General features: G+C 31.6%; 2 protein-coding genes across 2 annotated transcripts; both read left to right on the top strand.

Moving 5' to 3' along the window:
- Positions 1–2,454: 2,454 nt before the first annotated feature.
- On the top strand, positions 2,455–5,442 carry LOC149494599 (peroxidase 15-like). Its single transcript, XM_089723813.1, has 4 exons — positions 2,455–2,824; positions 4,061–4,252; positions 4,361–4,529; positions 4,857–5,442. Exons 1-4 carry the CDS (start codon positions 2,576–2,578, stop codon positions 5,318–5,320), a joined length of 1,074 nt encoding a protein of 357 aa, XP_089579939.1. The 5' UTR covers positions 2,455–2,575; the 3' UTR covers positions 5,321–5,442.
- Positions 5,443–11,420: 5,978 nt separating this feature from the next.
- On the top strand, positions 11,421–13,776 carry LOC149494598 (peroxidase 15-like). The gene is made up of 4 exons (XM_089724058.1): positions 11,421–11,700; positions 12,030–12,221; positions 12,335–12,503; positions 13,173–13,776. Exons 1-4 carry the CDS (start codon positions 11,455–11,457, stop codon positions 13,634–13,636), a joined length of 1,071 nt encoding a protein of 356 aa, XP_089580184.1. The 5' UTR covers positions 11,421–11,454; the 3' UTR covers positions 13,637–13,776.
- The last annotated feature ends 3,048 nt before the right edge of the window (positions 13,777–16,824 follow it).

The raw sequence follows: 16,824 nt of genomic DNA, 5'->3' as shown, positions 1-16,824 counted from the left end.
GAGCTTGAGCTTAATGATGTTCAGCACGAAAACTCGTCGAGCCTTATCGAATTTAACAGGCTTTTTCGTAAATATACAAAATCACAAACAAGTAATAAAGAGTAAGTAGAGTATTGTCCTATGAAGATTGTATACCAAGTACTAAAATTAAGGACAATAAAAAAAATGTATTCGAAAATAAAATAATTAAAGTAAAAACAATAAGAATTAGATCAAGCAAGAAGTTGTCGAAAAGAAATCAAAGTTTAAAAGTTACTAGGGATTTTGACTTCACTTAATTCTATCTGGTTTATCTTATTAGTTTGATAATCAATTTTAATTATTTAAGAAGGAGAAATAACCCTAAATTCGCTAATAAGCTCTATCAATGTTTTATTATCTATTTTAATCCAATTCAATTACCCATCTCTTAATGGCACAACCAAACGTAGATTAAATTATTAACTTATTGTGATTATTCAAGAATTTACAAATTAAGGCCTTTAATTTTTTAAAAACCTCACACGAGTCAAATCATCTAGCTCTCACATCAAGTTGCTAGTCTCATGAAATTTATTACTTTATTCATACCAAACACCCTTCTCTCAACAGTGATTAAAGAAATAAATCAACCCAGGGGAAAAACTTTGCCTGGAAGTATTAAGATCAATAATAAATTTTACTTGAATAAAGAAAATCAAAGCTAATATTATAAACTGGAGTTGAATTTAAGCTACATTATATCCCTAGTAAAGAGATTTAGTTCCACATAGCAAATAAATCAAACTCAATTAAATTTGTAAATAATCTCATAAAGAATAATAAACAAAAAAGACAGTTTAGAAATAAAACTAGTCAACAATTGGTTTGAGTAGCTTCCTTAAATCTTGACACCAACTTGAAGTCTTAAAAGAGATAAAACTATGTAGAAAATAATAGAACAAGAGATAAAAAATAACGTAGCTAAACTCTTTCTTTATATAGACTTCTTGGGAAATCTTCGGCTTCCTTTTTTGGAAAAAGAATCTCTAATGAGGAAGAAATCGTTTTAAGATAAGAAACTGATTAGACTTTATATTTCTTTCGATTTAGAACTCTTGCAACAGCTAAATGAGGTTTAAACTTGATTGGCGCGTTAGAAAAGCATCTTATACAAGTCCATGCAAGCGGCACGAGCTAGAATTGAAGATTTCAGCCCAATATGAAGTCTGGCCCTCAACACGGGTGTACTTTCTGGCACGGGCTGGGCGTGCTAGCTTCTAAGTCCTTAATGTGGTTGCAGCATGGGCCATGCTTAGGTGAACATGCTCTTGGATTGACATCTTCTTGTAGCACGGATGTGCTAACCCCTAAACCTCATTGGAATTTCTCTTGAACTCAGCATAAGAGTGCTGACACACCCAGGCCGTGCTAACCTTTTTGCCTAAGTACATTCTTTTTTTTGTTTTTGGCTGGGTTCCTTACAAAAATTTTGTAAAATTTCTCAAAATAAAATACAATGTGATTAAAGGAAGCTTTATTGAAAAATATAAATCAATTAACTGAAATAAAACAAAAATAAATAAAAACTAAATGAAAACCTAAATAAAATTTACTAAAAATAACTATAAAAATAACACCCATCAGAACTTTTATACATATATAATTATTTTAGGTTATTCGAGCTTCGAACCTCGCTTAAAATTTTTCGAGTTGAAATGAAGCCTCAAGTTGAGTTTGAGTCTAAAATTTTCAAGCTCTTTAATTTTCGAGCCGAGTTTCGAGCATGACAAATTTGAGCTTAGCTCAACGTTACACCTCGAGATTAAGTTATAAGTCCCCGCTAAAAAAACTTTCCACTTTAAAAGAATTTAATCTTAGAAAAATTACAAAACGATAGAATTAAGAAAAGTATAGAGGACAAAATCAAAGTCAAATGTTAAACTACATGAAAGTCTATTTAATGTTTGAAAATAAGACATAACAAGCATCTAAACGGCATCTACTAATTCCTCTATTGCAGTCTATATATATGTTTTAGGTAGTGTCATTCTCACTCAATTAATTATTTAAAATCCAAACTATTTAATTGCTCACTAACAAAAATATATTTAATTTTTATATGTCAACATCAAATCACATGGTGCCACAATTACTGGCCCAATACATAAATTTTGTAACTTAAGAGGCACAGTAAAATTTCCATATATTTTAATTTATAAAAATTATTTTAACGGATACTTCATTAATTATTACATTTAGCATTCAATCTTGCAATCTTCAATGAATAAGATAAACATTTTGAAAGGAAATGAATAAAATAAAATAAAATAAAAGGAGAAGAAAAGTCAATGTTCAATGCATTAGACATTAATTGCATATTTTGTTTTTTTATTCATTAATTATTTGATCAAATATTATAGGAGAAAAAAAAAAAAAAAAAGCTCAGTTCCTACTAATATTGAAAATATGAGTAGATAAAGCCTATAGCCCATAGCTAAGCACCGTGTCTCAGCTTCCAATCTCTCTCTCTCTCTCTCTCATCTATAAATACAAAGCTTCAATGAACTCTTCTGACACTGCAAGTTTAAGAAATATTATTTGTAAGATATAAACAATGCACAGTTCTGTTTCTTCTTCTTCTTCTTCTGCTGCTGCTCCTCCATTAATGGTGGTAGCTCTAGTTTGTGGAATTCTGGTTGGAGGAGTATCAATGGCGTATGGGCAGCTAAGTCCCACATTTTATGATGAAAGCTGCCCAAATGTGTCGAGCATTATACGTGGAGTCATTGAGCAGACCTTGCAATCTGATCCAAGAATTGGTGCTAGCCTCATTAGGCTTCACTTCCATGACTGCTTTGTTAATGTAATTTCTTAAGTTCTCTTTTCATTTTTATTTCTCTCATTTTTTTTTAAATTCTGACATGAAATTTTTTTTGATTAATTCAGTTTATAAATTTTATATTATCCGAAATAATAACTTAAATTAACTGGTATTAACTAGGAAAATGAATATTTTGTTATTTTTATGCTTTTTATAATTTTTAAAATCAAATAGGCTTAGGAGGGTTTTTTTTTTTTCCTTCTCTTTTTTATATAGTTTGTTACTGTCATAATTATAATTATAACAATGATTATGAGACCAAACACATAGATTATCTTTATATTTTTCATGAAAAATTTTATGCATATCAAAAATTTTTGGTATTATTATATAAATGTCCATATAATTAGTAAGAAGATTTTTAAGAATTTCAGTTTTCATATGTGAAAAAGTGATTTAATGTCTTGTTGGTATAATTTTATTATTTTTTAACTAACTAATAATTTTAAAAGTTGAAGATTAATAAATAAATTAAAATATGTAAAATGATGTTATAATTTTTTTTTTTTGCAAAATAATATGTCGGTAAATTTATATATTTAGCCAATATGATATTATTATTATTATTGTTAGTGATATTTTTCTATTTCTTTATATATAATAATAATAATAATAATAATAATAATAATAAAAGATCTGTTAAGCTGTCTTTTTCTTTCTCTCTTATATTCTATAGGAAAGGACAGAAATATGAAATATCATAGCAGTCAAAATACACACCACACACTCAAAAGATGGTGTGATCTTTACGGTACATTTATTGTGGCCTGCAATACTTTTTTGATGCTAAACTATTGAAGGAAAAATAATAAAAGAAAAAGGAAAAATAGAGAAAGAAAGGACATTTTGGCATTGAAATGAAAGGTGAGCTGAAATTATAGCCTTTTCTATTTTTTCTTTTTTTCCAAAGTAAATGCCAGCAGAATACTACTTTATCATTTAATAATTCAAAATCATAATAATCCTTTTCCTATTATTATTATATTATTATTATTATGTGAGATTTGACCTAGTAAAGCCGATGACCCTTACTACTATTTATTTTAAAATAATAAAAAAGAAAATTTATTCGTTCCAACTGAATTAATGTGATTTCGAATTTCAATTATAGAAAATAATTGAAAATACGGATTTATCCTTATCACTATTATTATTAAACAAATGAATTGCATTAATAATATATGTATTATTGTAAAAATTGAATTGATATGATTTCAGGGTTGTGATGGATCAATTCTATTGGACAATACTGCAACCATAGAGAGTGAGAAAGAAGCTCTTGCAAATAACAACTCGGCTAGAGGCTTTGATGTGGTAGATACAATGAAGTCTAACTTGGAAACTGTTTGTCCTGCCACTGTTTCCTGTGCTGATATACTCACTATTGCTGCTCAAGAATCTGTTGCTTTGGTAAATATTAACTGTTAATAAAAATATAGAATTGAGGAGAACAAGAAGCTAATTATAATGATTAATTCTTGATTTATTAATGCTAATAATACGTATGGTTGTGTGCAGGCAGGTGGACCCACATGGAGTAATCTATTAGGAAGAAGAGACAGTACAACAGCAAGCAGAGCTCTGGCTAATATTACTATTCCAGGTCCCTTTGATTCCCTTGATTTGCTCAAACAAAAGTTTACCAATGTTGGCCTCAACAACGACACTGATCTGGTTGCTCTATCAGGTAACTATTTTGTTTTTCACTTGAGAATTTATATAAATAAGGTTGGGTTTCCTTTTTATCTAATTCTTTCGACTGAATTAAGGAGCTGAAAAGAGTGAGAAGTTAGAAAAAAAAAATTATAAATTAATTATTTTATTCTCAAAAATAATAAAATACCAGTATTTTTCTCCAATTACAATTACAGTATTATTATCCTCTAAGCTTTATTTTATTGTAGTAATTATAAAAAATAATTATAATAGGATAAATGTAATCACACAAAGTTTAAGGTACTTTTTAACTTTATTTTTCTAATTTCAATTTTTTGTTTTCTTTTGTTTTTTTTAGGTGCTCATACATTTGGAAGAGCTCAATGTAGAACTTTCGTGAGCCGTTTGTACAACTTCAACGGCACTAATCTTCCAGACCCAACACTGAACACAACTTACTTGCAGACGCTTCAACAAATATGCCCTAACGGAGGAAATGGAAGTGTGCTTACTAATCTTGATCCAACGACTCCTGATGCGTTTGATAAAAACTATTTCTCCAATCTTTTAACCAACGAAGGCCTTCTTCAAAGCGATCAGGAACTGTTTTCGACTACTGGAGCTGATACCGCTGCCATTGTTAGCGACTTCAGTAGTAATGAAACTGCCTTCTTTGAAAGCTTTGTTCTCTCAATGCTCAGAATGGGAAATCTTAGCGTTTTAACTGGAACTCAAGGAGAGATTAGGTTGAATTGCAGTGTAGTTAATGCAAATTCTTCTTCTTCTACAGCTTTTGACGGTCCTCTTGTCAGCTCAATATGATCATCTATATTTATGTATAAGCTAATTGTGTGCAAAGCTTAAATAAAGATATATACCATCTACTGTGTTTGGGAACATCTCTCAATGGTAAATGTTTGAAATATGTTTTCATTTGAATGTTATATTATATGTTTTGGCTATTAGAGTTATTGACATTATCTCTGTTATTTATTTATTTATACCAGTATTTAGAGGTCCACAGATTTGATTATAATTAAAAGTTGCTTTCATAATAACATTTGTCTAACAACTAGTATAACCTATCACAGTTGTTAGAACTATTGACAATTAATATTACAACAAAGCTAATATTCCTCAACATAGCTTAAATAACAAGACTTATATATATATATATATATATATATATATATATTCTCTCATTTTTTCTTCGATTTTTATTGCTTGTTTTTTTTTTGGGTGATAAGCAAAGAACAATTTATTATTATTAAGGAAAGAGATGAAACAAATAGGAAAAAGCTCTCCTAACTCAGGATTCTACACCCAAGTTAGCGGTCTTTCCCCGTGCACCCTGAATGTAAAGAACTTTGTATAGCTGTTAGTATTGCTTTATTCTTGGCAATGATTATATTTGTATAGCTGTTATATTCCGTACCAGATGCACATGTTATACTGTCATAGTTACTTTCATAATTACGTCATAACTGTATATTTATGTGCACATGTTATACTGTCATAGCTGTATATGTATGCTTTTCATAATTATGTCATAGCTGTATATACCCATAGCTGTATATTTATATGGCTTTCATGCCTAAGTGATAATACAATTTTTCAGCTGCACCATTTTTCCTTTGCTTAGGCCATATAATTCTCATAAATTTTTTTTTAGAAGTACCCCTTGTGTTTATCTTGGTTCTTCTCCTAATCATTTTGGACACATATGCTTGGATAAGGACTCGGATAGGATTTACATTGCAAAACATGTTTCTTTCAAGGAAAATGAATTTTTATTTCACACAAGTCAAACTACTACTGCCTAGGTGTCTCCTTCCTCCATGCAAACGTGGCTGCATCTTTGGACATTTCCTAATTTATCAAGTGATGCTTTGGTGACCAATTCTAATCCAGGTAGAACACCTTCTTTATCTGATTTTCCTTCCTTAAATTTGAGTCATAGTCTTCCTTCATCTCCTACTCACCTTGACCACACAACCCCATTTGTTCAACATTCAAATTTAACAACTTCCTCACCTAATCCTTCGCCCAACCGCAACTTATCCTCTACACTCCCAAACCTTAATTTGTCAGTTGATCTCACCCACTATGACACTTCACATGATCCCACCCTTCATCCTTCCTCTTCACCTCTTCTTGCCTCTCCTCCACGTGTTCATCCAATGTCCTTACGTCCCTCCACCATGGCCAAACGACAATCTCATTTTTCCACTTTCTCCTCCACTTCTAAACCCACAATTGACTACAGCAATGTGGAGCCCATCACCTACACCCAATCTAAATCATACCATCAATGGCAAACTGCAATGCAAAGTGAGATTAATGCCTTACTTGCTACCAAAACTTGGACCCTTGTCCTTCCTTAAATTTATTGAGTCATAGTCTTCCTTCATCTCCTACTCACCTTGACCACACAACCCCATTTGTTCAACATTCAAATTTAACAACTTCCTCACCTAATCCTTCGCCCAACCGCAACTTATCCTCTACACTCCCAAACCTTAATTTGTCAGTTGATCTCACCCACTATGACACTTCACATGATCCCACCCTTCATCCTTCCTCTTCACCTCTTCCTGCCTCTCCTCCACGTGTTCATCCAATGTCCTTACGTCCCTCCACCATGGCCAAACGACAATCTCATTTTTCCACTTTCTCCTCCACTTCTAAACCCACAATTGACTACAGCAATGTGGAGCCCATCACCTACACCCAAGCTAAATCATACCATCAATGGCAAACTGCAATGCAAAGTGAGATTGATGCCTTACTTGCTACCAAAACTTGGACCCTTGTCCTTCCTTAAATTTATTGAGTCATAGTCTTCCTTCATCTCCTACTCACCTTGACCACACAACCCCATTTGTTCAACATTCAAATTTAACAACTTCCTCACCTAATCCTTCGCCCAACCGCAACTTATCCTCTACACTCCCAAACCTTAATTTGTCAGTTGATCTCACCCACTATGACACTTCACATGATCCCACCCTTCATCCTTCCTCTTCACCTCTTCCTGCCTCTCCTCCACGTGTTCATCCAATGTCCTTACGTCCCTCCACCATGGCCAAATGACAATCTCATTTTTCCACTTTCTCCTGCACTTCTAAACCCACAATTGACTACAACAATGTGGAGCCCATCACCTACACCCAAGCTAAATCATACCATCAATGGCAAACTGCAATGTAAAGTGAGATTGATGCCTTACTTGCTATCAAAACTTGGACCCTTGTTCCCAAGCCACCAAGTGCAAATATTGTTGGTAATAAATGGGCTTACCGCATTAAGAGAAAACCCAATGGCACAGTTGATCGCTATAAGGCGCGGCTAGTCGCAAAGGGTTACCATCAACAATCTAGAGTTGATTTTCATGAAACATTAAGTCCCGTTGTTAAAGCCACTACCATACGTACCATTCTTGCTTATGCTACAACTCAACAGTGGCCTCTTCGACAACTTAATGTCTCAAATGCATTCTTGCATGAATATCTTGATGTTGATATATATATGGAGTAGCCAAAAGGATTTGTTGATGCTTCCAAACCCCATTATGTCTGTAAGCTTGCTCGTTCGTTATATGGACTCAAAAAAGCTCCACGAGCTTGGTTTGAGCGGCTGAGCACATTTCTATTTTCTCTTAGTTTTATTTCCTCCAAAGCTGACACATCTCTATTCATTTATACTAATGGTGCTACCAAGATTTTTATTCTTGTGTATGTAGATGATATTATTATCACAAGTACTTCTACTCATGTGATTCAGTCCTTTATTGAAGCATTACAACGAGAATTTCCTGTCAAGGACTTAGGCAATCTTTCCTACTTTCTTAGAATGGAAGTCATTAATACACAAAAAGGATTGCTTTTGAGTAAACAAAAGTACATTCAAGATCTTCTACAACACACGGGAATGGCTACTGCTAAAGGATGTTCCACGCCTATTGCTACTGCTCCTCCGTTGACTAAAGCTAATGGCATTCCACTTACAGACGACACTCAATATCGCCAAACTGTTGGTGCCTTACAATATGCCACAATAACTCGGCCCGACATCACCTTTGCTGTGAACAAGCTATGTCAATATATGCATTGTCCAACTGACCTTCATTGGCAAGCTATCAAACGATTGTTACGGTACTTGGCTGCTACAATCTCTTATGGCTTATTTTTCTCTCCAAATTCAAATTCTGCTATCCAATGCTGTACTGACAGTGACTGGGGCGGTTGTAATGATGATCATCGTTCTACTAACGGTTACGCTATCTATCTTGGCTCCAATTTAATTTCTTGGGTGGCAAAGAAACAACCTACCATAGCACGATCTTCAATTGAAAGTGAGTACAAATCTATTGCAAATGGTACGACAGAAGTTCTTTAGCTGCAATCACTTCTTCGTGAACTTGGGGTTGAATCAGCCACTCCTCCCACACTTTGGTGTGACAACATTGGTGCTATTTATCTCTCCTCCAACCCGGTTTTCCATGCTCGTACAAAACATATCGAACTGGACTATCATTTTGTTCGTGAGCGTGTTGCTTCAGGTCAATTTTAGATTAAGTTCATTGCAAGTGAGGACCAGATTGGGGACATCTTCACCAAGCCTCTGCCTATAGCTCGTTTCCTCTTCTTGCGCAGCAAACTTCGCCTACTTCCTCGACCGGCATCTGCTTGACAGGGGGTGTAAAGAACTTTGTATAGCTGTTAGTATTGCTTTATTCTTGGCAATGATTACATTTGTATAACTGTTATATTCCATACCAGATGCACATGTTATATCGACATAGTTACTTTCATAATTACGTCATAGCTGTATATTTATGTGCACATGTTATACTGTCATAGCTGTATATGTATGCTTTTCATAATTATGTCATAGTTGTATATACTCATAGTTGTATATTTATATGGCTTTCATGCCTAAGTAATAATACAATTTTTCAGCTTCCTCTTCACTGAAAACCTAAACTTAGACATAGAAAAGAAGAGAAAAGCCGACTGCCATTATAGAAAGAAAACCAAAACTGATAAATGATAGAAATGGAGAATTAGGATTAAACCAGCTTCTTTTCATGAGCGGGTGAAAACAAAGCAGGGCAGGAAAATGTTGAGCTCCAAAAACAGAACTCCTCAAGAACGAAAATTTGAACATTTAACCCAAGAACCAGTAGATGAGATTAGAGCCAAGCTATAAAAGAATTGACTTGATCAACGCCTTTCTTTTTTTATCCCAAGGTATCAGCAGAGGAATTTTTAGACCTGATTACAAGAACGTAAAACTCCTGCGGTAGTGAAGAAACCATGGAGTCCAGCTTATTGAAATTTGAAATTAACCCACCATTTCGAGGATCTTGACAATTTGTTTGTAGCCCATAACATTTTTGAGTCAGATTCGATGATCAATGGGACAAAGTTCAGTTTTTTTTTTTTTTTTTTTTTCTTTTTTTTTCTTTTGTCATTAGGCCAAATCATAAATATTAAGTTTTTTGATATTACATATATCAAAACATTGAAAAACAAAAGTCTCTCAAAACCATGTTTATCAGTACTTCGTACATGGAGTTGTTGTTTCCGTTGCTTGTGCTTTAAAAGGAGTTGAGCATATATAATCTCAGTCCAAGTGTCAGGAACACCAAGAGATACCAATGGCTGCAATCTTGATGTTTCAATGGTGATTTCTTTTCCTCTTCTGGGATATCTTGCTCTCTGTAAATTGAAGGATGGGCATCCTTTCTAAAGTTGGTCATCCTTGTAACGTTTAGAAAAAAAAAAATACTCTTTTCTGCATTTTTTGCTATTTTCTTATAAAAATCCTATAAAATTTATCAAAATCAAGTGAAATGTGACTCAATAAAGCTTTATTGAAAAACATAAATAAAATAATTGAAATAAAACAAAAATAAATAAAAACTAAATGAAAACCTAAATAAAATTTACTAAAAATAACTATAAAAATAACATGTATGATAACTTTTATATATACATAATTATTTTAGGTTATTCGAGCGTCAAGCCGAGCTTAAAATTTTTCGAATTGAAACGAAGCATCAAGTGGAGCTTGAATCTAAAATTTTCAAGTTCTTTAATTTCAAGCCAATTTTTGAGCAGAATAAGTTTGAGCTTGGCTCGGCCTTACACCCCGAGGTTAAGTTATAAGTCCCCACTCGAAAAACTTTCCACTTTAGAAGAATTTAATCTTAGAAAAATTACAAAACAATAGTATTAAGAAAAGTAGAGGACAAAATCAAAGTCAACTGGTAAAATACATGAAAGTCTATTTACTTAACGTTTAAAAATAAGACATAACAACCATACAAATGGCATATACTAAATTCCTCTATTGACTATTGTTCTATATATATGTTTTAGGTAAATGTCATTCTCAGTCAATTAATTACTTAAAATCCAAACTATTTAATTGCTCACAAACAATTTAATTTTTATATGTCTACATCAAATGACATGGTGTCACACAATCACAAGCCCAATACATAAATTTTGTAAATTAAGGGGCATAGTAAAATTTTCATATACTTTAATTTATAAAAATTATTTTAACAGATACTTCAATTTAATATTAATCATTAGATTTAGCATTCAATTTTGCAATTTTCAATGAATATGATAAACATTTTGAAACGAAATGAATAAATTCGCATAAAATAAAATAAAATAAAAATTAACATTCAGAGCATTAGACATTAATTGCATATTTTGTTTTTTATTCATTAATTACTTGATCAAATATTATAGGAGAAAAAAAACAAAAGAGCTCAGTTCCTACTAATATTAAAAATATGAGTAGATATAGCCTGTAGTCTATAGCTAAGCACTGTGCCTCAGCTTCCAATCTCTCTCTGTCTCATCTATAAATACAAAGCTTCAACAAACTCTTCTAACACTGCAAGTTTAAGAAATATTGTTTGTAAGATATAAAAAATGCACAGTTCTGCTTCTTCTTCTTCTTCTGCTGCTGCTCCTCCATTAATGGTGGTAGCTCTAGTTTATGGAATTGTGGTTGGAGGAGTATCAATTGCGTATGGGCAGCTAAGTCCCACATTTTATGATGAAAGCTGCCCAAATGTGTCGAGCATTATACGTGGAGTCATTAACCAGACCTTGCAATCTGATCCAAGAATTGGTGCTAGCCTCATCAGGCTTCACTTCCATGACTGCTTTGTTAATGTGATTTCTTAAGTTCTCTTTTTATTTTTATTTCTGTTTTTTGATTAATTCAGTTTATAAATTTTTTTTGATTAATTCAGTTTATAAATTTTATATTATCCGATATAATAACTTACATCAACTGCTATTAACTAGGAAAATGAATATTTTCTTGTTTTTATGCTTTTTATAATTTTTAAAATCAAATAGGCTTGGGTAAATTTATACATTTAGCCATGATTATGAATAATCAAAAATACGGATTTATCCTTATCACTATGATTATTAAACAAATGAATGGCATTAATAATATATGTATTATTGTAAAAATTGAATTGATATGATTTCAGGGTTGTGATGGATCAATTCTATTGGACAATACTGCAACCATAGAGAGTGAGAAAGAAGCTCTTGCAAATAACAACTCAGCTAGAGGCTTTGATGTGGTCGATACAATGAAGTCTAACTTGGAAACTGTTTGTCCTGCCACTGTTTCCTGTGCTGATATACTCACTATTGCTGCTCAAGAATCTGTTGCTTTGGTAAATATTAACTGTTAATAAAAATACAGAATTGAGGAGAACAGGAAGCTAATTATAATGATTAATTCTTGATTTATTAATGTTAATAATACGTAACGTATGGTTGTGTGCAGGCAGGTGGACCCACATGGAGTAATCTATTAGGAAGAAGAGACAGTACAACAGCAAGCAGAGCTCTAGCTAATATTACTATTCCAGGTCCCTTTGATTCCCTTGATTTGCTCAAACAAAAGTTTACCAATGTTGGCCTCAACAACAACACTGATCTGGTTGCTCTATCAGGTAACTATTTTGTTTTTCACTTCAGAATTTATATAAATGAGGCTGGAAAATATCTAATTTTATCTTTTTAATATTCACAGAAAATTTTATAGCACTTTTAATTTTTATTATGATTCATGTATACGTCAATTTGAGCTATTAAACATTTTAAAATTTAAAATTGGATTAATTAAATGCTTATCAAACAATTAAAAATATGTAATTATTACCTACGGGTTGTGGCTTAATTGGCAATCTAGGCTGAACATGTAGAAAGAGCTCGCGAATTTAATACTCACTAAACACACCTGCAGAAAGGGATCCAAACTAAGCAGTTTTTGATGATAAGATTCGGATATCGGTAATTTACAGAAAAGGGTGTGAAATTATTGGTTCGAAAGCAGTCTTGGGTTTCCTTTTCATCTAATTCTTTTGACTGAATTAAGGAGCTGAAAAGAGTGAGAAGTTAGAAAAAAAAATTATAAATTAATTATTTTGTTCTCAAAAATAATAAAATACCAGTATTTTTCTCCAATTACAATCACAGTATAATTATACTCTAAGCTTTATTTTGTTGTAGTAATTATAAAAAATAACAATAATAGGATAAATGTAATCACACAAAGTTTAAGGTACTTTTTAACTTTATTTTTCTAATTTCAATTTTTTGTTTTCTTTTTTTTTTTTTAGGTGCTCATACATTTGGAAGAGCTCAATGTAGAACTTTCGTGACCCGTTTATACAACTTCAACGGCACTAATCTTCCAGACCCAACACTGAACACAACTTACTTGCAGACGCTTCAACAAATATGCCCTAACGGAGGAAATGGAAGTGTGCTTACTAATCTTGATCCAACGACTCCTGATGCGTTTGATAAAAACTATTTCTCCAATCTTTTAACCAACGAAGGCCTTCTTCAAAGCGATCAGGAACTGTTTTCGACTACTGGAGCTGATACCGCTGCCATTGTTAGCAACTTCAGTAGTAATGAAACTGCCTTCTTTGAAAGCTTTGTTCTCTCAATGCTCAGAATGGGAAATCTTAGCGTTTTAACTGGAACTCAAGGAGAGATTAGGTTGAATTGCAGTGTAGTTAATGCAAATTCTTCTTCTTCTACAGCTTTTGACGGTCCTCTTGTCAGCTCAATATGATCATCTATATCTATGTATAAGCTAATTGTGTGCAAAGCTTAAATAAAGATATATACCATCTACTGTGTTTGGGAACATCTCTCAATGGTAAATGTTTGAAATATGTTTTCATTTGAATGTTATATTATATGTTTTGGCTATTAGAGTTATTAACATTATCTCTGTTATTTATTTATACCAGTATTTAGAGGTCGACAGATTTGATTATAATTAAAAGTTGCTTTCTTAATAACATTTGTCTAACAACTAGTATAACCTATTACAGTTGTTAGAACTATTAACAATTAATATTACAAAACAGCTAATATTCCTCAACATAGCTTAAATAACAAGACTTATATATATATATATATATATATATATATATATATATATATATATATATATATATATATATATATATATATATATATATATATTCTCCCATTTTTTCTTATATATATATATATATATATATATATATATATTTTGGTGATCAGCAAAGAACAGTTTATTATTATTGAGGAAAGAGATGAAACAAATAGGAAAAAGCTCTCCTAACTCAGGATTCTACACCCAAGTTAGCGGTCTTTCCCCGTGCACCCTGAAAACCTAAACTTAGACATAGAAAAGAAGAGAAAAGCCTACTGCTATTATAGAAATAAAACCAAAACTGATAAATGATAGAAATGGAGAATTAGGATTAAATCAGCTTCTTTTCATGAGCGGGTGAAAAGAAAGCAGGGCAGGAAAATATTGAGCTCCAAAAACAAAACTCCTCAAGAACGAAAATTTGAACATTTAACCCAAGAACCAGTAGATGAGATTAGAGCCAAGCTATAAAAGAATTGACCTGATCAACGCCTTTCCTTTTTTATCCCAAGGTATCAGCGAAGGAATTTTTAGACCTGATTACAAGAACTTAAAACAACTGCGGTAGTGAAGAAACCATGGAGTCCAGCTTATTGAAATTTGAAATTAACCCACCATTTCGAGGATCTTGACAATTTGTTTGTAGCCCATAACATTTTTGAGTCAGATTCGATGATCAATGGGACAAAGTTCAGGTTTTTTTTTTTTTTTTCCTTTTGTCATTAGGCTAAATCATAAATATTAAGTTTTTTGATGTTACATATATCAAAACATTGAAAAAAAAAAGCCTCTCAAAACCCAGTTTATCACTACTTCGTACATGGCGTTGTTGTTTCCGTTGCTTGTGCTTTAAAAGGAGTTGAGCATATATAATCTCAGTCCAAGTGTCAGGAACACCAGGAAGACACCAATGGCTGCAATCTTGATGTTTCAATGGTGATCTCTTTTCCTCTTCTTGGATATCTTGCTCTCTGTAAATTGAAGGATGGCCATCCTTTCTAAAGTTGGTAATCCTTGTAACCTTTAGAAAGAACATTCTTTTCTGCATTTTTTGCTGGTTTTTTTATAAAAATCTTACAAAATTTGTCAAAATCAAGTGAGAAATCAAGTGAAAATCAAGTGAAATGTGATTTAACGAAACTTTATTGAAAAATATAAATAAAATAATTTAAATAAAATAAAAATAAATAAAAACTAAATGAAAACCTAAATAAAATTTACTAAAAATAACTATAAAAATAACACTTATGAGAACTTTTATATATACATAATTATTTTAGGTTATTCGAACCTCAAGCCGAGTTTCAAATTTTTCGAGTTGAAACGAAACCTCAAGTCGAGATTGAATCTAAAATTTTCAAGTTCTTTAATTTCGAGCAGATTTTCGAGCGGAATAAGTTTGAGCTTGGCTCGGCCTTACACCCCGAGGTTAAGGTATAAGTCCCCCTTGGAAAAACTTTCCACTTTAGAAGAATTTAATCTTAGAAAAATTACAAAACCATAGTATTAAGAAAAGTAGAGGACAAAAATCAAAGTCAACTGGTAAAATGCATGAAAGTCTATTTATTTAACGTTTAAAAATAAGACATAACAACCATACAAATGGCATATACTAAATGCCTCTATTGTCCTATATATATGTTTTAGGTAAATGTCATTCTCAGTCAATTAATTACTTAAAATCCAAACTATTTAATTGCTCACAAACAATTTAATTTTTATATGTCTACATTAAATCATGTGGTGTCACAATCATGGCCCAATACATAGCGCGCCAACCTTTTTGCCTAAATATACTCTTTTCTCTATTTTTGGCTGAATTTTTTATAAAAATTCTGTAAAATTTCTCAAAATCAAGTGAAATGTAATTCAAAGAATCTTTATTAAAAATATAAATAAAATAATTGAAATAAAATAAAAATAAAGAAAAACTAAATGAAAACCTAAATAAAATTTACTAAAAATAATTATAAAAATAACACTTATGAGAACTTTTATATACATAATTATTTTAGGCTATTCGAGCCTCAAGCCGAGTTTAAAACTTTTCAAGTTGAAATGAAGCCTCAAGTCGAGCTTGAATCTAAAATTTTCAAACTCCTTAATTTCGAGCCGATTTTCGAGGAGAATAAGTTTGAGATTGGCTCGGCTTTACAGCCCGAAGTTAAGTTATAAGTCCTCACTGTAAAAACTTTCCACTTTAGAAGAATTTAATCTTAGAAAAATTACAAAACAATAGTATTAAGAAAAGTAGAGAACAAAATCAAAGTCAACTGGTAAATGCATGAAAGTCTATTTATTTAACGTTTAAAAATAAGACATAACAAACATACAATTGGCATATACTAAATTCCTCTATTTTCCTATATATATGTTTTAGGTAAATGTCATTCTCAGTCAATTAATTACTTAAAATCCAAACTATTTAATTGCTCGCAGACAATTTAATTTTTATATGTCTACTTCAAATCACAAGGTGTCACAATCACGAGCCCAATACATAAATTTTGTAAGTTAAAGAGGTAAAGTAAAATTTTCATATACTTTAATTTATAAAAATTATTTTAACAGATACTTCAATTTAATATTAATCATTAGATTTAGCATTCAATTTTGCAAATTTCAATGAATATGATAAACATTTTGAAACGAAATGAATCAATTCGCATAAAATAAAACAAAATAAAAATCAACATTCACAGCATTAGACATTAATTGCATATTTTGTTTTTTATTCATTAATTACTTGATCAAATATTATAGGAGAAAAAAAACAAAATATGAGTAGATATAGCTTGTAGTCTATAGTTAAGCACTGTGTCTCAGCTTCCAATCTC

The sequence above is a fragment of the Jatropha curcas genome, chromosome 7 (genome assembly GCF_041381405.1).
Source record: "Jatropha curcas cultivar XTBG-Jc1 chromosome 7, XTBG_Jcur_1.0, whole genome shotgun sequence".
In the NCBI taxonomy this organism is placed as follows: Eukaryota; Viridiplantae; Streptophyta; class Magnoliopsida; order Malpighiales; family Euphorbiaceae; genus Jatropha; species Jatropha curcas.
The sequence above is the reverse complement of the archived record's forward strand: the minus strand, read 5'-3'. Positions and strand labels throughout refer to the sequence as shown.